This window comes from Bombina bombina, chromosome 5, assembly GCF_027579735.1.
Source record: "Bombina bombina isolate aBomBom1 chromosome 5, aBomBom1.pri, whole genome shotgun sequence".
Classification (NCBI taxonomy): Eukaryota; Metazoa; Chordata; class Amphibia; order Anura; family Bombinatoridae; genus Bombina; species Bombina bombina.
Genome location: NC_069503.1, coordinates 18,965,130 through 18,986,174, shown reverse-complemented (window position 1 = coordinate 18,986,174; position 21,045 = coordinate 18,965,130). Strand labels below are relative to the sequence as shown.

General features: G+C 41.8%; 1 protein-coding gene across 1 annotated transcript in view; it reads left to right on the top strand.

Annotated features, from left to right (window-relative positions):
- Positions 1-21,045, top strand: part of LOC128661241 (SCO-spondin-like) — a 624,208-nt gene that overhangs the window by 281,334 nt on the left and 321,829 nt on the right. Inside the window, exon 63 of the mRNA XM_053715520.1 lies at positions 14,078-14,330. Within this exon, the coding sequence (XP_053571495.1) occupies positions 14,078-14,330 (253 nt within the window). The remainder of the gene's footprint in view (positions 1-14,077; positions 14,331-21,045) is intronic.

Below are 21,045 nucleotides of genomic sequence, written 5' to 3'. Positions count from 1 at the left end.
TTACTAGGGCTCACAGAATCTTTACAAAGGTTCTGGGAGCTCTGTTTGCAGTGGTCAGCTCTCAGGGAATAGCGGTGGCTCCTACCTGGACGACATCTTGGTTCATGCGTCATATTTTCATCTAGCAAGATCTCATACAGAGATGTTGTTGTCTATTCTGCGTTCCCAAGGGTAGAAAGTGAATCTGGAAAAGAGTTCCATAGTTCCAGACACAAGGGTATGTTTCTTAGGAACAATTATAGATTCTCTATCCATAAAGATTTTTCTGATGGATGTCAGAAAATCCAAACTTCTTGCTTCGTGTCTTTCTCTCCAGTCTTTTGTTCACCCATCAGTGGCCCAATGCATGGAGGTGATTGGGTCTTTTCTTCAGGAGGGCCTGGAGAAGGGTTTGTCAGTCAGTACTCTGAAGGGTCAGATTTCTGCACTGTCTATTATTTTACACAAATGTCTGGCAGATCTGCCAGATGTCTAATCTCTTGTTCAGGCCCTGGTCAGAATCAGGCCTGTGTTTTAACTTGTTGCTCCTCCTTGGAGCCTTAATCTTGTTCTTAACGTTTTGCAGCAGGCTCCATTTGAGTCGATGCATTCTGTTAATGTTAAATAGTTATCTTGGAAAGCTTTGTTTCTTCTTGCTATTTCTTCTGCTCGCAGAGTTTCTGAACTTTCGACTCTGCAGTGTGATTCCCCTTACCTTATAAAGAAAGTGTCCGGAATCCAATCCAAAAATAGGATAGAACATAAACTTTTATTCTTCCATGGTGTTAAAAACAGAATGGATAAGAAAGGAGGACTGGTCTTACGCGTTTCGGCATTGAGCCGTAATCATAGACCTAACGATATGTTATGTCCAACCTCTTTAAAAAGCAACTGCTAAGTAGCTATTGGTCAAGCAATTAGCAATATGTAAATTCATTAAAGTTACACAAACTCCTAAGTATGTGTTAACAGAATGACAATTTTGTATATGCACAGAGTAAATGTACAATAAATTTGTGGGGATATTTACAAAAAACTGCTAAATTATTGACAATTAGGAGAATATTTGTTGTTTATACATTGTATACATAGGAAACGTGTAATACAGATATTGTATCAATTCAAAATATAATTGGGACCAATAATGAATACAATAACCTAAAATTGGTACTACACTAAATAAATTATATAATGGTATTAAGAATGAAAAAGTATGACACTATATAAACTTAGTTGATTTACATGTTCCACTGAACTACTAAGTATGTGTATAATGTACAACATCAAAGATAAATACGAAAGGTATATAGTCTATCACTGTAAAAGTAGATGCAAGGAAGGAAGGTGAACAAGGGCTAATATACCAACACAATAATACATAGAATAAATATACAATATGGATACACAAAGGATCTCATAGTGGCTCATATTCATGAAACAACTATTATCTATTCCCAAAAATGTATTATGTCATACTCAGAATTAAACCCTTTGGGTATCTGTGTAGCTAATTTAAAAATCCAAAAGATTTCTTGTTTAGATAAAAGCTTGTCTTGTTTCCACCTCTAATGGGATTTTTAATGTGCTTAATAGCTCGCCATCTGACCGTATTAGTATTCTGTTTGTGGACATCAAGAAAATGTCTCGATAATTCTGAGCATCTTTTTTAATTTCTGATATAGCCTAAGTGTTCCCTTATTCGTGTACGTATGTCTCTATTTATCATCCCTACATATTGTAGAGGAATGCTCTGTACATTCTATAAGATAGATGACATAAGATGTAGAACAATTAATACAGTCTTGGGTTTCAAATATTTGTCTCGTAACACAATAGAATTCCTTACCCATTATGAGACATTCACAGGACTTGCAACGCGATTTACCACATCTATAACTGGAAGGTTTAGTTTCTTCTTGTTATTTCTTCTGCTTGCAGAGTTTCTGAGCTTACGGCTCTGCAGTGTGATTCCCCTTACCTTATATTTCATGCGGATAAGGCGGTCCTTCGTAGTAAGTTTGGATTTCTTCCTAAGGTAGTGTCGGATCACAATATTAATCAGGAACTTGTTGTTCCCTCTTTTTGTCCCAATCCTCCTTCCCAGAAGGAATGTCTTTTTGCTCTCTGGTTGATAAGTGTTATTTGGTTAGCCTTTGAGACAGCTGGACAACAGCCTACTGAGAGAATTACGGCTCATTCCACTAGGGCTGTCTCCTCTTACTGGGCTTTCAAAAATGAAGCTTCTGTGGAGCAAATTTGCAAGGCGGCAACATGGTTCTCTTTGCATACCTTTTCTAAATTCTACAAATTTTATACCTTTGCCTCGGCTGAGGCCTCCTTTGGGAGAAAAGTTCTTCAAGCGGTGGTGCCTTCTGTTTAGGTCCGTCTGTTTTGTTTTCCCTCCCTTTTCATTCTGTGTCCTCTAGCTTGGGTATTGGTTCCCACTAGTAATTGGAATGAATTGTGGACTCTCCATGCCATAGGAAAGAAAACAAAATTTATGCTTACCTGATAAATGTATTTTCTTTCTAATGACACGGTGAGTCCACGGATCATCATTAATTACTATTGGGAATATGACTCCTGGCCAGCAGGAGGAGGCAAAGAGCACTACAGCAAAGCTGTTAGGTATCACGTCCCTTCCCACAAACCCCAGTCATTCTCTTTGCCTGCGTTACAAGGTGGAGAAGTTTCAGTGTCTGAAGAAGATTGGATTTATTCACTTCAATTAAGATTTTATTATTTTAAAGACCAGAGTAGGTTTGCTCTGATCTTTCCTTTCAGAATTGGTTCTAGCCGTACTCCACGTTAGTCTTTTCAGTAGGGCAGTGGTGGCTTCAAAACAGTTAGGAACTTGTGAGGTGGACCTTGCTGTGTTTTCCTAACATGTTGTTGCCCTGGTATAGAAAACCTGAGTAAGTTTACTCTGTCTTTCCTTGTTTCACAGGTCTCTGTGAGGAGAAGCATCCTCTCAAGCCGGGTGAGCTTTCCTCCTGCTGGACGGCTAGATGCAGGTAAGTGCCTTTTTGTTCTTCTAGGTTAGGAGATGGGCACTTAAGAAATAAAATAAACTGCATATTTATTAGGACTGATTATTCCTTTGGGAAAGGAGTATTTAGGCAGTGGCAGGACTTCTTATATGTTTGAGACATGCAGGGAATTCTCCCCTGAGGCTTTATTTTAAATGGTGCCCTTTACGTTTGTTTCTGTTACTTTGCACTGTATTACTCTGCCTGTTATTAACTGTTTGTGCTGTAGGCAGTGTTATCCGGATGTACCCACTGTAGTTCAGTGGTGATTTAAAGGGTTTGGGTGTACCGGAGGACTAGTTCTGCTTCTTTAATTGTTAATGGCGGTTTAGTGACTATGAAGCGCTCAGCTGATTTTAACAGCGCACTTCTGTAATTTAGTGGGGAGGTTTGTACTTTAGATAATTGTATTTAATTGTATTTAGTTGTATTTAGTTTAGGGAATTTATTTAATTATAGTGTAGTGGAAGGTGTAATTGTAACTTAGGTCAGGTTTTGTTTTACAGGTATATTTGTATTTATTTTAACTAGAAAGTTATTAAATAGTTAATAACTATTTAATAACTATTGTACCTAGTTAAAATAAATACAAACTTGTCTGTAAAATAAAAATAAACCCAAAGATAGCTACAATGTAACTATTAGTTATTTTGTAGCTAGCTTATGGTTTATTTTATAGGTAAGTATTTAGTTTTAAATAGGAATAATTTATTTAATGCTAGGAATATTTATTTAGATTTATTTTAATTATATTTAAGTTAGTGGGTGTTAGGGTTAGGGTTAGACTTAGGTTTAGGGGTTAATAAATTTAATATAGTGGTGGCGGTGTAGGGGGTGGCAGATTAGGGGTTAATAAGTATAATGTAGGTGGCGGCGGTGTAGGGGGGCAGATTAGGGGTTAATAAGTATAATGTAGGTGGCGGCGGTGTAGGGGGGGCAGATTAGGGGTTAATAAGTATAATGTAGGTGGCGGCGGTGTGGGGGGGGGCAGATTAGGGGTGTTTAGACTCGGGGTACATGTTAGGGTGTTAGGTGTAAACGTTCCCATAGGAATCAATGGGATATCGGGCAGCAGCGAACATAAGCTTTCGCTGCTTTCAGACTCCCATTGATTCCTATGGCATCTGCCGCCTCCAGGGCGGCCGATTGAAAACCAGGTACGCTGGGCCGGAATAGTGGCGAGCGTACCTAGTAGAAAATTGATAACTAGCAAAATTAGTCAGATTGTGCCAAATTTGCATTCTGAACATCTGTAATGACGAAAGCATCGATCTATGTTGGACTGAGTCCAGCGGATCATATGTTACGTCACAAAATTCTACTTTTGCCGGTCTGTAGGGTTTGATAACTAAGGCGAATCAGGCTCGCCCCAAATACGCTGCGGAATTCCAGCGTATTTGCGGTTTACGGCTTGATAAGTAGAAGCTTATATGCCTGCAGAAGTTGTTGCACAGATATCTTTGGTGATATCTGCAGCATTATCTGCTTTTCCTATGTTAAAAGGAATACGCAAGAGGAAAATTATAAATTCAGCTAGTAAGGTTTCTGTTCAATTTCCTGCTACTCTGGTTGACCTTCCTCATAGGTCGGATGTGGAGGATATGCCGGTAGCCTCTGAGGGTGAAATCTCAGATTTGAACAGTATAATTCCTTAATCTGATATTGAAGTAGTATCCTTCATATTTAAGCTTGAACAACCTCTGTGTATTGTTGATCGAGGTTTTGGCTACCTTGGAGGGTTGTCAACCCTAAGAACCTAGTAAACTTTATAAATACTAGGATTCCTCTGTGGAAGTTTGTCCTGCTCCAGACCATGCTAGGAAGTTTTCCTGTGGCTGTCTCCATTAAATATCAGGGCGCACGGTGCCTAAGTAATAGGAACATTTCTCTTCTGGTTCAGGGAACTGTGATCCCTAGAGAGGATTGTTGCTCTTTTCAGGATCAATGGAGTTGGAAGTTTGTGTTGCCACTGTGTCAAGTGCGACATCTTAAGGGTGTGACGCCTTGTCTGATTTCAATTGCTAGGGAATCCCTTGGAGGAGATCCAGAACAGAATTAAGGTTCTTTATCTAGCCATTCTTTTATTTCTGATGCTACCATGCAGGTTTTTAAGCCAAGAGTCAAGATCTGGCTTAGCTGTGCTAGCCTGCAGGGTGTTGTGGCCTTATTTTGGTCAGTGGATTTTTCCTTGAGTCCAAGTTTCTGGCGCTTCCTTTTCAAGGTTAAGACCTTGTTTGGTCCTGATCTGTCAGGTATTTTTTCTGATATTACGGGTGGAAAAGACAAGATGAATAGTCCTAGAGGAGTTTGCCCCTATTCCGGGAATCTGACAAGTGGGGGACTGTATCTCTCGGTTTGTCTCCAAGAGAGGATAAGAGATTTCCTAGATAGACTATGGACTTAGTATCTCAAGTTTTCTATATAGAATCATACCTTCCTCTCAGAGGCAGGTTCCTCCTCTCAATTATCTGCAGGCCAGATAACAGTGAGGCATTTTTTGAAGTGCAGTTGGAAGCTCCTTTCCCTGGGATAGTTCCAGTTGGTCCAAGAGGGTCAGTTCATGGTGACCATAGACCTGGAGGACATGTATGTTCTGCCTTTCTGTGAAACACTTTCAGTTTGTGGCTCTTACCTCTGGCCTTGCCATAGCTCTTAGAGGGTGCTATATTGCCAGCGATCAGGTTTCAGTGAATTGCTGTGGTGACTTTCCTGGATGTCATAAGGTTCAGGCACCATCTTTTCAATAAGCAAACTCTCATATAGAGATCTTGCTGTTTTTCTTCATTCCACAGATGGAAGTGAATCTGAAGATGAGTTCACTTGTTCCAGCTACAGAGGTAGTTTCTTAGGGACCATATTAGTTCCCCTATCTCTGAAAAAATGTTTCCTTTTTTGGCATTCTACTGTTTGGCCCTTCTGTGGCTCAATATATGGAGGTAATTGGTCTGATGGTTGCTTCATTGGACATCATTCCTTGGCTCAATTCCATGTGAGTGTTATGCATGTTCAGATAGTGGACCAGGGGATCCTGTGGCTCTGTCTTGCAGGATAGATCTAGAATTAGTGGTAGCCGGATTGTTAACTGCATTCTCCAGTTCTCAGGTGCTTCTGTCTCGGGGCACATGCTTCCGGAGACTTTCCTGAGTAATAATGACCACGGTCGCTAGCCTGTTGGATGGTGATTATGGACTTGGGAGGAGTCTGCTCTTCCCATAACCATCTTGGATTTTAAAGTGATCTACATTGCTCTGATGGCTTTGCCTCAGTTGTCTTTTTCTGGTTCTAGTTGTACAATTTCGTCTCAGCGGTTACTTAAACCATCTGGGAGGAACCTGGAGTTCCTTTGCCATGATTGGCATGGATTGTTCGGTGGGAGGATGCTCACATTGTTGTTTATCCGCTATTCACATTTCAGGAGTGAATACCGGGAGCGGTCTTCTTGAGCAGTCAGATTTTTCATCCCGGGGAGTGGGTTCTCTAGGTTAACCCTCAATGGGGGCTGCTGGAGTTGGAGATGGCAGTACGCCAAGCTTCCAAGTTATGTTAAAGGTCTAGAGATCAACAGGCTGCTCTGTTAAATTCCCTAGCATTTCCTTGGGATTCAGTCTGACATCTCTGTTTCTCGGTTTGCTCCTCTTCCACAAATCATTGTTCGTATCAAACAGGAGAGGCATAGGTAATTCAGATTATCCCAGCGTGCCTCGCAGGACTTGATGAGATGTTATCTCTTCACCTTGGAGACTGCCTCTGAGTAAGGACCTTAGTTCCCTCTAAGCGTGGGTTTTCAGATTTGTCGCTGAGACTATGATACAGGCTGGTAAACATGTGACTAGAGAGATTTACCATATAGTATGGCGTAAATATCTGTATAGGTGTGAATCCAAGGGCTACTCTTGGAGTAGAGTTAGGATTCCTAGAATTTAGTTTTTTCTCCAGGAGGGTCTGGAGAAAGGTTTGTCAGCAAGTACTCTGAAGGGTCAGATTTCTGACTTGTCTATTTTGTTAAGCATCTGGCGGATGTGCCAGACGTGCAATCCTTTTGTCAGGCCTTCGTCAGAATCAGGCCTGTGTTAAAATCTTACTCCTACTGGGGTCTTAACCTTGTTTTTAGAGTTTTACAACAGGCTCCGTTTGAGCCTATGCAGTCCTTAGGTATTAAGATGTTATCTTGGAAGGTTTTGTTTTTTTGTTGCCATTTCTTCTGCTCGGAGAGTCTCTGAACTCTGTGTTACAGTATGATTCCCCTTACCTTATCTTTCATTTTAATTAGGTGGTTTTTCGTACTAAGTTAGGGTTTCTTCCTAAGGTTGTTTCGGATAGGAATATTAATCAGGAAATTGTTGTTCCTTCTTTGTGGCCTAACCCTTCTTCTCATAAGGAGCTTTTGTGGCACAACCTAGATGTGGTGCGTGCGCTGTAATTCTACTTGCAGGAGACTAAGGACTTTCAACAGTCTCCTGTTTTGTTTGTCTGTTTTTCTGAGAAACGCAAGGGCCAGAGAGCTACGGCTACTTCTCTTTAGCTCTGCCGGAAGAGGATAATTCATTTGGCCTATGAAACTGCTGGACAGCAGCCTCCTGAGAGAATCATGGTTCACTCTACGAGGGCTGTTTCTTTTTCCTGTGCCTTCAAAAATGAAGCTTCTGTGGAACAGATTTGCAAGGCTGCAACTTGGTCCTCTCTACATACTTTTCCCTCGACTGCGGTCCACTCAGCCTTTCATCTTTCCGAGGTCGATAAAATGAGCAGCGCCTTGAGACCCTTACGGGTGATTAGCCACGCTTTACAAGTACCCAATACAATTATATAAACCTCAGGCACCTCTGCAACTTGTGTTGTTTCCTTTCTCTCCTTTACTTCGGGCGAATGCCTGGGGGTTTGTGGGTAAGGGAAGTGACACTTAACAGCTCTGCTGGGGTGCTCTTCGTCTCCTCTTACTGGCCAGGAGTTGAATATCCCATTAGTAATTGGAATAAATTGTGGACTCTCCATGCCCGGAAAGAATGAAATTTATCAGGTAAGCATACATTTTCTTTTCTTTTACAAGATATGACGAGTCCACGGATTTCATCCTTACTTATGGGATATCGCCTCCTGGTCAGCAGGAGGAGGCAAAGAGCACCACAGCAGAGCTGTATATATAGCTCCTCCCTTCCCTCCCACCCCAGTCATTCTCTTTGCCTGTGTTAGTGATAGTAAGAGGTAAAATGAGGTGTTAGTTTAGAGTCTCCAATCAAGAGTTTTTTTATTTTCAAATGGTGCCAAATTGTACTATTTTACTATAGGGCAGCATCTGGAGTGATAGCCTTTTAGGCTATGGGAACTGGTGGAGTTTTAGCTTCACTGCGCCTCCCACGCTTGTGCTGCTTCTCTGTGTATGGTCTTAGAGAATACTAACTAAGACCCTTCTACTTTCACAGGACCTCAGGAGGAAGAGTGGACCTCTTGACACTGTGAGATTATCATGCTGTTCCTCAGCATGGAGGTAAGTGCAGTCTTTTATCTCTGGGGCTCTGCAGCATATCTCAGAACTGACTGTACTCTGCCTTTTTCTGTGAAGGGTTATTGGCTCGGGTAAGGGCTTCCCCTTTTAACAGGTGCAGGTTATCATTTTATTGAAGATGGGATACCGACATGTTTAACTTTCCCCAACTCATTCTGGCATGAATATTTAAGCCTAGAAGCGATGGGAGCTGTTTACGGTTCAGTTACTCTGACGCAACGGGCAATTTCTTTATTGTGTTATTGTGTGACATGTGGAACATGGGGCTGACGCTGGCGGTACTCATTTTGCTTTTCCTGGGGTAGGTTGGGAACGCCCACGAAGGGCGGGGCCTTGTATTCACGCGCTTCAGCCGCACAGTTAGTTTGCTGGGGTACCGGATCGGCAGCATTTCCTTACGGATCCTAAGTCCGCTTGTGGCTAGTATATACAAGTGTTTTTAGGTTCGCTGTTTTAGCGGATAGTTTTGGTCTGTGGAGTCAGGTAGGAGCCGCAGCAGAGCTGCGGCAAGGTGACTGTTGATTTGGTGGGCCAGTGGATATGTGTGTGGGATAAGCTTATACCGCAACTGCATTTTTATTAATTCAGTATTGTTCTGTGAAAACTGAGACCGTTTATTTTAAAGACACAGTGCACACGTTGTTGTTTTTTGCATATACGTTTAGCTAATTATAACTGTTAACAGAGACATGACTAAGCTAGCTTTTACTTTCTGTAACATGGATGATCTTGAACACACTACATGTTCTATGTGTTTAGATGCCATTGTGGAACCCCCGGTTACGTTGTGTCCCTCATGCATTGAGAGGGCCTTACAGTGTAAAGAGCAGATTTTGTTTAATAAAGATATGTCTAAGGATTGCTCTCAGAATGATGAGATTCAGGGTATGCCGCATCTTTCGCTCCAAGCATCACAGCCTTTAACACCGCTCAAGCGACGCCGTGTTCGTCAACTGCGTCTGCTTCATTTACCCTGCAGGATATGGCTGCAGTTATGTCATCCACTCTTTCAGAAGATTTATCTAAGTTACCAGTTTTGCAAGGCAAATGCAGTAGGAAAGAGGCCCAGGTGGTCCCTGCGACTTCTGATGCTTTGATGGCTATCTCCGATATACCCTCCCAGGGCTCTGAATTGGGGGGTGTGGAGATTCTGTCTGAGGGGGAACTGTCTGACTCAGGGAGTGCTTTACCCCAGACAGATTCAGAAGTGATGTCTTTCAGATTTAAACTTGAACACCTCTGGAGGTTTTGGTGACTCTGGACGACTGTGACTCTATTGTGGTCCCTCTAGAGAAATTGAGTAAGATGGACAGATATTTGGAGGTCCCTTAATATTCTAACGTTTTTCCGGTTCCTAAGAGAATTTTGGAAATTATTGCTAGGGAATGGGAAAGACCGGGTATCCCGTTCTCCCCTTCCCCTATGTTTAAGAAAATGTATCCTATAACTGACACCATTCGGGATTCCTGGCAGACGGTCCCTAAGGTGGAGGGAGCTATCTCTACCCTGGCTAAGCGTACGACTCTCCCTATTGAGGACAGTTGTGCTTTCAAAGACCCCATGGATAAGAAGTTGGAGGATCTTCTCAAAAAACTATATGTTCACCAGGGGTTTCTATTACAACCGACGACCTGCATTGTAACAGTCACAACTGCGGCTGCCTTTTGGTTTGACGCTCTAGAAGAGTCTCTTAGGACTGAGACTTCCTTAGAGGAAATACAGGATAGAATTAAAGCCCTTAAGCTGGCTAATTCCTTTAATAAGGATGCCTCCTTTCAGATCACCAAATTGGCGGCTAAGAATTCAGGATTCTCCATCTTAGCACAAAGAGCCTTATGGTTAAACTCTTGGTCTGCAGATGTGTCCTCGAAATCTAAGCTCTTGGCTATTCCTTTCAAGGGAAAGACCCTGTTCGGGCCTGACTTGAAGGAGATCATTTATGACATTATGGGAGGTAAGTGTCACCTCCTCCCTCAAGATAAAACATCTAAGCAAAGGGGACGACAGAGTAATTTTCGTTCCTTTCGAAATTTCAAGGGAATCCCCTCTTCCGCTAAACAGGAAGGGAATTTTTCTCAAGCCAAGTCCACCTGGAGACCCAACCAGGCTTGGAACAAGGGTAAACAACACAAGAAGCCTGCTGCTGCTACCAAGACAGCATGAAGGGACGGCCCCCGATCCGGCACCGGATCTAGTAGGGGGCAGACTTTCTCTCTTTGTCCAGGCTTGGATAAAAGATGTTCAGGATCCCTGGACACTAGGTTAATCGGTTATTTGTAGAGCGCCAACAGATTCTGCAGCGCTAATATCAGTTGGAGTTCAAAAATTCCTTCCCCAGAGGAAGGTTTCTTCTTTCACGATTGTCTGTAGACCAGATAAAAAGAGAGGCATTCTTACGCTGTGTAAGAGACCTCTCCTCCATGGGAGTAATTTGCCCCGTTCCAATACAAGAACAGGGGCAGGGGTTTTACTCAAATCTCTTTGTAGTTCCCAAAAAAGAGGGAACGTTCCGACCCATTTTAGATCTCAAAAGTCTAAACAAGTTTCTCAGAGTCCCATCCTTCAAGATGGAGACCATTCGAACAATTCTTCCATTGATCCAGGAGGGTCAATATATGACTACCGTAGATTTAAAGGATGCATATCTTCATATTCCTATCCACAGAGATCATCACAAGTTCCTGAGGTTTGCCTTTCTGGACAAACATTCCTTTCGGTCTGGCCACGGCACCCAGAATTTTCACAAAGGTTCTGGGGTCTCTGCTAGCGGTTCTCAGGCAGTGGGGCATTGCAGTGGCACCTTATCTGGATGACATTCTGATCCAGGCGTCGTCTTATCAACTGACAAAGTCTCATACCAACATTGTTCTGTCCTTTCTAAGGACTCACGGGTGGAAAGTGAATCTAGAAAAGAGTTCACTAATTCCACAGACAAAGGTTCCTTTCCTGGGAACTCTAATCGACTCTCTGTCCATGAAAATCTTTTTGACGGAAGTCAGAAAGTTAAAGATTCTGAATACATGCCGATTCCTTCAGTCTAATCCTCTGCTGTCAGTGGCTCAGTGCATGGAAGCAAATGGATTGATGGTGGCAGCAATGGACATCATTCCGTTTGCTCGTTTTCATCTCAGACCTCTACAACTGAGCATGCTCAGACAATGGAATGGAGATTATGCAAATTTGTCTCCTCAAATAGATCTGGATCAGGAGACAAGGGACTCTCTTCTTTGATGCTTGTCGCCGGATCATCTGTCCCAAGGGACGTGCTTCCGCAGACCCTCATGGGTGATAGTAACAACGGACGCCAGCCTGATAGGATGGGGTGCAGTCTGGAACTCCCTGAGGGCTCAGGGTGTGTGGACTCGGTCGGAGTCTCTACTTCCCATCAATATTCTGGAGTTGAGATCATTATTCAATGCGCTTCAGGCTTGGCCTCAGTTGGCTTCGGCCAAATTCATCAGATTCCAGTCGAACAACATCACGACTGTGGCTTACATTAATCATCACAGAGGAACAAGGAATTCCTTAGCGATGACAGAAGTATCCAAGATAATTCAGTGGACGGAAGCTCACTCTTGTTAGCTGTCGGCAATCTACATCCCAGGAGTAGACAACTGGGAGGTGGATTTTTTGAGCAGACAGACGTTTCATCCGGAGCTGGATCTTATGGCATCTTGCCAGAATGCCAAGCTTCCGAGATACGGATCCAGGTCCAGGGATCCTCAGGCCGAACTGATGCCTTGGCAGTGCCTTGGTCGTTCAACCTAGCTTATGTGTTCCCGCCGTTTGCTCTCCTTCCCCGGGTGATTGATCGAGTCAAACAGGAGAGGGCTTCGGTGATCCTCATCACTCCTGCATGGCCTCGCAGGACGTGGTATGCTGAGTCTGGTGGACATGTCATCTCTACCACCGTGGAAGCTTCCATTGAGGCAGGACCTTCTCATTCAGGGACCCTTCCATCATCCGAATCTAATTTCTCTGCAGCTGACTGCTTTATGATTGAACGCTTGATTTTATCTAAGTGAGGTTTCTCTGATTCGGTCATTGATACCTTGATTCAGCCACGCAAGCCTGTTACTAGAAAAATTTACCATAAGATATGGCGTAAATATCTTTATTGGTGCGAATCCAAGGGCTACTCATGGAGTAGGGTTAGGATTCCTAGGATTTTATCTTTTCTCCAAGAAGGATTGGAGAAAGGGTTATCAGCAAGTTCCTTAAAGGGACAGATTTCTGCTTTGTCTATTTTGCTTCACAAGCATCTGGCAGATGTTCCAGATGTTCAATCCTTTTTTCAGGCTCTGACTAGAATCAGGCCTGTGTTTAGACCAATTGCTCCTCCTTGGAGTTTGAATTTAGTTCTTAATGTTCTTCAAGGGGTTCCATGGAATGCATTCCATAGATATTAAGTTATTATCTTGGAAAGTTTTATTTTTGGTTGCTATTTCTTCTGCTCGCAGAGTTTCTGAGCTTTCGGCATTACAATGTGATTCTCCTTATCTTGTTTTCCATGCAGATAAGGTAGTGTTGCGTACCAAACCTGGTTTTCTGCCTAAGGTTGTTTCCAATAAAAATATTAATCAGGAAATTGTTGTTCCTTCCTTGTGTCCTAATCCTTCTAAGAAGGAGCGTCTGTTACATAATTTGGACGTGGTCCGTGCCTTGAAGTTTTACTTACAGGTGACTAAGAATTTTCATCAATCGTCTTCCTTGTTTATAATTTTTCAGGGAGACGTAGGGGTCAGAAAGCTACGGCTACCTCTTTCTTTTTGGCTGAAGAGTATCATCCGTTTTGCATGAGAGATTGCTGGACAGCAGCCTCCTGAACGAATTACGACTCATTCCACTAGGGCTGTGGCTTCCTCATGGGCATTTAAAAATGATGCTTCTGTTGAACAGATTTGCAAGGCTGCAACTTGGTCGTCTCTTCACACTTTTTCCAAATTTTACAAATTTGATACTTTTGCCTCGTCCGAGGCTGTTTTTGGGATAAAGGTTCTTCAAGCAGTGGTGCCTTCCGTTTAGGTTCTTGTCTTGTCCCTCCCTTTCATCCGTGTCCTATAGCTTTGGTATTGTATCCCATAAGTAAGGATGAAATCCGTGGACTCATCATATCTTGTAAAATAAAAGGAAATTTATGCTTACCTGATAAATTTGTTTCTTTTACGATATGACAAGTCCACGGCCCACCCTGTCATTTTTTAGGACAGGTCTTTATTTTTGTTAAACTTCAGTCACCTCTGCACCTTGGCTTTTCCTTTCTCTTCCTAACTTCAGTCGAATGACTGGAGTAGGAGGGAAGGGAGGAGCTATATATAGCTCTGCTGTTGTGCTCTTTGCCTCCTCCCGCTGACCAGGAGGCGATATCCCATAAGTAAGGATGAAATCCGTGGACTCGTCATATCGTAAAAGAAACAAATTTATCAGGTAAGCATACATTTCCTTTTTGTGTAGCCACCAGTCTTTCTGAAACATGTTATTTACTTGTTTTATTGCTGTATAATGCTTTCTTATGATATTATGTGAAGAATGATTCTTGTAACCTCATTTTCTGTGTCCCCCACAGAGCTGTGCCCCCTGGACATGGTGTACCAGACGGCAGAGGAGTGCCGTAGTGGAGGAGGCGCATGTCCTCGTCTCTGCCTAGATCAGGCTGCCCAGGTGGAGTGCACCACTGCCTGCTATGAGGGCTGCTACTGCCCCGAAGGGCTGTTCTTGCAGAACAACAGCTGTGTGCCCCAAAATGAGTGTACATGTTACCACCAGGGGGAGATATATCCACCGGGGGCAAACGTCAGTTTGGATACCTGCAACAACTGGTGAGTGATAGGAGAGATGTTTTGCCATATATTTGATTCAGCAGAAGTTAAATAGGCTGAATATTTTTATATTGCATAAAAAAAATGTACCAGTATCAGTAGTGCTGGGGCGGAGAGTTAGGGGGCCAATGGGCCAGGGGGGCCCCATGAGGCACTTTGTTTGTACAGTGTGTGCCTGAGTCAGACGGCAGATCACTTTCATTTGCAGAGGAGGTAGGACTTACTTAGCAAATGTTTTTTTATTTCTTTGTGCAATTTCGGATTGTAACTTCAGTGTGGTAGTAGTTGTATTTTGGGGCCAGGGGTCCATAAAAACACATTTTTTTTAGCAGCAGTGTATTTATGAATATCTAACAATGCTGTAGAAATTCTATATTTAAAACCATGCAGAAATGTTTCCTCCTCAATATACAAATGGTAGGTGCCCTTTTGGCAGATATGCATTTTTATATATATATATATATATATATATATATATATATATATATATATATATATATATATATATATATATATATATATATATATATATATATATACATATATACACACACACACAATATAACATTCCAGTTTACTGCCCCTTTATGCAAGGACTTTCCAGATGCAAGGAGGCATTTTATCTAAGATTTTTACATCTGCATAACATGTTATACTCTCAGACTAAGATTGCTCAGTGTTTGAAATGAGACAGGTTAACTTAAGTCAGCTGTAGTGTAAACTAAACAGTTTTAATTTTGAAATACATACCAACAAGCCTAAATCCTGCATTTAACCAGATCTAATGGTATAAGTACCACAGCTTATGATTCCACCAAGACCATATAGAATACAGCATTTTCAAAATCCATAAGTACAGCTGACAGATGGGAACATTTGTACACTATATTTGAAGTGGTGCTCTTGGTTGGGGAAAATGGGGAAAAATCAAACAAACATATGTCAACAAGTACTTTTCATCATCTAGCCATCTACCCAGATCATTAATGTACAATTTTGAATTCACAGTATTATTTTTGTTTGCACATTTACAAATATGATTCTTTAAAAAGTGATCTCTTAATTTCTGCAATTTTTTTATCATGCATGTCACACACTGTTGATTTAGGGGATGCAAGGTGCATAAATGTTTCCTCCTGTGAGTGTTTCTGTGGGTGTCTGTGTTTATGTATTTTTGCTTTGGTTTGTGTCTCTATGAGTGTTTATGTATTTTTTTTCTGTGGGTCTCTCTGTGAGGGTGGGTGTGTATGTCTTTGTGCATATTCTATGGTTGTCTCTGTGAGGGTGTGTGTATGTTTGTCTTTGTGTATTTTCTCTGGATGCCTCTGTGAGGGTGGGTGTGTATGTCTGTGTTTTCTGTCGATGTCTTTGTGAGGGTGCGTGTGTATGTATGTATGTCTGTGTTTTCTGTGGATGTCTCTGTGAGGGTGTGTGTTTTCTGTGGGTGTCTCTGTGAGGGTGTGTGTATGTCTTTGTGTGTTTTCTGTGGATGTCTCAGTGAGGGTGTGTGTATGTATTGTATGTCTTTGTGTGTTTTATGTGGTTGTCTCTCTCTGTGTGTATGTCTGTGTGTTTTCTGTGGGTGTCTCTTTGCATGTCTTTGTGTATTTTCTGAGGTTGTCTCTGTCGGTGTTTCCTTGGGTGTATGTGCAAGTTTGAGTTTGTGTTTGAGTTTGTGTGTGTCCATTGTCTGTTCCTTTTTAGGACATTTTGACCTTACTACTGATTATTCACATCTTTCTACAGAGTTTGAGACTAATGAGACCTTTCCGGAAGTCACCAATCTACCATTTAACCTTTAAATTATTGTTTAGGCAGTTCAGGGCCCTTCCTTTCAGCCACTGCATGCTGTTGTCATCATTTAGTTGGCATCTTCCTTTACAAAAAGTTAATAAGAACTCCATATTTTGTTTTCTAAATCTCCTTTTTTTTACAAAACTGTAGTCTACCTCATTACTTGTCAGGTCAATGTAAACAAGTGCTAAGTGTCTGTTTGGGTGTCTGTGTCTGAGTGTGTTTCTTTGCGTGTCTGCTAGAGTATCTATATGTGAATCCTTATGTGTGAGTGTGTGTGTGTGTTACAGTGTATGAGTGTATCTGTATGAGTGTGTGTGTGTTTCAGTGTATCAGTGTGTCTGTGTGTGTGTGTATGTTATTAACTTTACAACATTTCCAAGTTTAAATAGACACTTAAGAATAAAGTGCATATACGTTTTAGTCACATGGTCAAAAATTGCACATGTCAAAGGAGGGAGGGGGGCCTGATCAATGGTTAAGTCAGGGGCCCCAAAATTTCTAGTGGCGGCCCTGGTCTGTAGTATGGCTTGCGATTTTATTTTGGTTAATATAGCTGGGCTGGAGGGGGCGTGGCTGGGCTGGAGGGGGTGGGACTGGGCTGGTCTGATTTCCATACTGACTGGCTGATAGGCACTTCCTGTTAATGCTTACTGACTGATAGGTACCTCCTACTAATGCTCACTGGCTGATAGGTACTTCCTACTAATACTCACTGGCTGATAGGCACTTCCTGCTAATACTCACTGGCTGATAGGTGCTTCCTACTAATACTCACTGGCTGATAGGTACTTCCTGCTAATACTCACTTGCTGATAGGTACTTCCTACTAATACTCACTGGCTGATAGGCATTTACTGCTAATGCTTACTGACTGATAGGTACTTCCTACTAATACTCATTGGCTGATAGGTACTTCCTACTAATGCTCACTGGCTGATAGGTACTTCCTACTAATGCTCACTGGCTGATAGGTACTTCCTACTAATACTCACTGGCTGATAGGTACCTGCTATTATTCATTACCTGATATAATGAGTATTAGTAACTATCAGGCAATACATGTGTAGGGGAATAGCAGAGGTCTGTCCCATCACTGAGTTATTTGATTTATTTAGCACAGGAGAATGCAATAAAAGATATCCATCAAAAAGCTGCAAAATGTTGCTGAATTTCATATATAGTAGATTAGCTTTCTTCAGATTTGCTAGCCAGATTCAGCCCCAAAAAATGTCCAATTTACTTCTATTATCACATTTTCTTTTTTTATTTCCATGATATTCTGTGTTAAAGAGATACCTAGTTAGGCAAATGGAGCACTGCATGACAGGAAATAGTGCTGCCATCTAGTGCTCCTGGAAATAGATTACGTTCTTACAAAACTGCTGCCGTCTAGTGCTCCTGGAAATAGATAACGTTCTTACAAAACTGCTGCCATCTAGTGCTCCTGGAAATAGATAACATTCTTACAAAACTGCTGCCATCTAGTGCTCCTGGAAATAGATAACGTTCTTACAAAACTGCTGCCATCTAGTGCTCCTGGAAATAGATAACGTTCTTGCAAAACTGCTGCCATCTAGTGCGCCTGGAAATAGATAACGTTCTTACAAAACTGCTGCCATCTAGTGCTCCTGGAAATAGATTACGTTCTTACAAAACTGCTGCCATCTAGTGCGCCTGGAAATAGATAACGTTCTTATAAAACTGCTGCCGTCTAGTGCGCCTGGAAATAGATAACGTTCTTATAAAACTGCTGCCATCTAGTGCTCCTGGAAATAGATAACGTTCTTACAAAACTGCTGCCATCTAGTGCTCCTGGAAATAGATAACGTTCTTACAAAACTGCTGCCATCTAGTGCTCCTGGAAATAGATAACGTTCTTACAAAACTGCTGCCGTCTAGTGCTCCTGGAAATAGATAACGTTCTTACAAAACTGCTGCCATCTAGTGCTCCAGGAAATAGATAACGTTCTTACAAAACTGCTGCCATCTAGTGCTCCTGGAAATAGATAACGTTCTTACAAAACTGCTGCCATCTAGTGCTCCTGGAAATAGATAACGTTCTTACAAAACTGCTGCCATCTAGTGCTCCTGGAAATAGATAACGTTCTTACAAAACTGCTGCCATCTAGTGCTCCTGGAAATAGATAACATTCTTACAAAACTGCTGCCATCTAGTGCTCCTGGAAATAGATAACGTTCTTACAAAACTGCTGCCATCTAGTGCTCCTGGAAATAGATAACATTCTTACAAAACTGCTGCCATCTAGTGCTCCTGGAAATAGATAACGTTCTTACAAAACTGCTGATATCTAGTGCTCCTGGAAAAAGAATACAGTTCTTACAAAACTGCTGCTATCTAGTGCTCCAGGAAATAGATAGCGTTCTTACAAAACTGCTGCAATCTAGTGCTCCTGGAAATAGATAACATTCTTACAAAACTGCTGCCATCTAGTGCTCCTGTAAATAGATAACGTTCTTACAAAACTGCTGCCATCTAGTGCTCCTGGAAATAGATAACGTTCTTAAAAAACTGCTGCCATCTAGTGCTCCTGGAAATAGATAACGTTCTTACAAATCTGCTGCAATCTAGTGCTCCTGTAAATAGATAACATTCTTACAAAACTGCTGCCATCTAGTGCTCCTGTAAATAGATAACGTTCTTACAAAACTGCTGCCATCTAGTGCTCCGGGAAATAGATAACGTTCTTAAAAAACTGCTGCCATCTAGTGCTCCTAGAAATAGATAACGTTCTTACAAAACTGCTGCCATCTAGTGATCCTGGAAATAGATAATGTTCTTACAAAACTGCTGCCATCTAGTGCTCCTGGAAATAGATAACGTTCTTACAAAACTGCTGCCATCTAGTGCTCCTGGAAATAGATAATGTTCTTACAAAACTGCTGCCATCTAGTGCTCCTGGAAATAGATAACGTTCTTACAAAACTGCTGCTATCTAGTGCTCCTGGAAATAGATAATGTTCTTACAAAACTGCTGCCATCTAGTGCTCCTGGAAATAGATAACATTCTTACAAAACTGCTGCCATCTAGTGCTCCTGGAAATAGATAACGTTCTTACAAAACTGCTGCCATCTAGTGCTTCAGAAATGGGCCGACTCTTAAGCATACATCCCTGCTTTTCAACAAAAGATAATGAAGAAAAATAATAGACGTAAATAAGAAAGTTGTTTAAAATGCATGTTCTGTCTGAATCATGAAAGAAAAATGTGGTGTTTCTTATTCCTTTAAGCTTCATACTCTTATTGTGTGTACTATGTGATCCTAGTGAAAAACAGAATCTGATAACTCTTTACCACAGCTATATTTCTTTTTAAAGACATGATGAGTCCACGGATCATTATCCTTACTTGTGGGATTACACCTCTTGGTCAGCAGGAGGAGGCAAAGAGCACCACAGCAGAGCTGTTAAATAGCTCCTCCCTTCCCTCCCACTCCAGTCATTCTCTTTGCCTATGTTAGTGATAGGAAGAAGTAAAGTGAGGTGTTAGATTAGATTCTTCAATCAAGAGTTTATTATTTTTAAAGTAGTGCCAGAGTGTGCTGCTTTGTTCTAGGGTGTAGCCATAGTCCATATCAGTCTCTTCAGTAGAGCTTTTGGTGGCTTTAGAGCAATGGGAACTGGTGGGATATAATTCTCACTGCGCCTCCCATACTGTTATGCTGCCCTTCTCATGATGGCCTAAGCAATATCTAACTCAGGCCCTATCTTTTTCCACAGGGCTATAGGAGGGAGAAGACCTCTTAAACCTGTTGGAGCTATCCTGCTGTCGGACAGCATTAAGGTAAGTGCAGTCTTTGTTATTCTGGGGCACAATTACAATAGACTCAGAGAGGATTCTGCACTTATACGTTTATACATTTATTTTACTTGGGAATATGGGCTCTTCATGTATAGAGGGGTTTCCTATAGTGGCAGCATATTTACAGGCACTGGGCTGGGACTAAAAAGCTGGGCTCTATCGGTTATTTTTTATTGGAATTTGACCGGGAAGGGCTGTGTAAATCTTTGACGCCCACGATGGGCGGGTCTACTATTCGCGCACTTTAGAGATGCTGCGCAGTTTATTTGGGCATCCGTTCCAGAGTTCCGGTTATGTTCAGAGACATCTCTACTGTTAGTCTTGCAGGACATCGGGCATTGCGCTAAAACCGCATGGTTAAGAGAGCAGGCGGTTGTTAGCGCTCTGAAGCCTGACTTGAAGCATTGCTGGGGGAGCGGTCTGGAGACCGGTCGGTAGGTAGGCGCCTCAGCAGAGCTGTTGAGGCGGAGAGGTGTCTGATTGTGGAGCAAATTACTTTTTAAACTGTTTAAATGTGAGACGTTTTTTGCTCAGCTCAGTAAAATAGTTGTATTTACTATTTAAAGGCACAGTATCCTGTTATTCTTTCAGGATTTATAAGTATTAGTTTTTAAAATTGGGTTTTCCTTTTGCAACACTATTTTTCTCATACAGTAAGAAAGTTCTGAGTTAAACATTTAAAGGGCCAGTATAAATTTAAAGGGCCAGTATCGATTTTTGGAGAGTCAAAAATTTCTTATTTTTTATTTCATTATTGTCTGTTCTATAACATGGATTTAGAAGCTGTGCAAAATGTTACTTGTGCCATGTGTTTGGATGCCAATGTGGAACCTCCAGTTCCTTTTTGTCGCTCATGTATTGAGAGGGCTCTAAGCTATAGAGAAAAAATGTTTCATGATAAAAATTTGTCAAAGGCGGATGCTTCTCAGGAGCCTAATGATGTGATGCAGAGTATGCCACAGCTTTCTCCCCAAGCATCCCAACCTTTAACGCCCACTCAAGCAGTGCCCTGTACTTCTTCTCTAGCTTCTGCTGTCTTCTACAATTTCTGATGCGTTATCTGCCTTTCCTATGCTTCAAGGCAAACGTAAAAGGAAG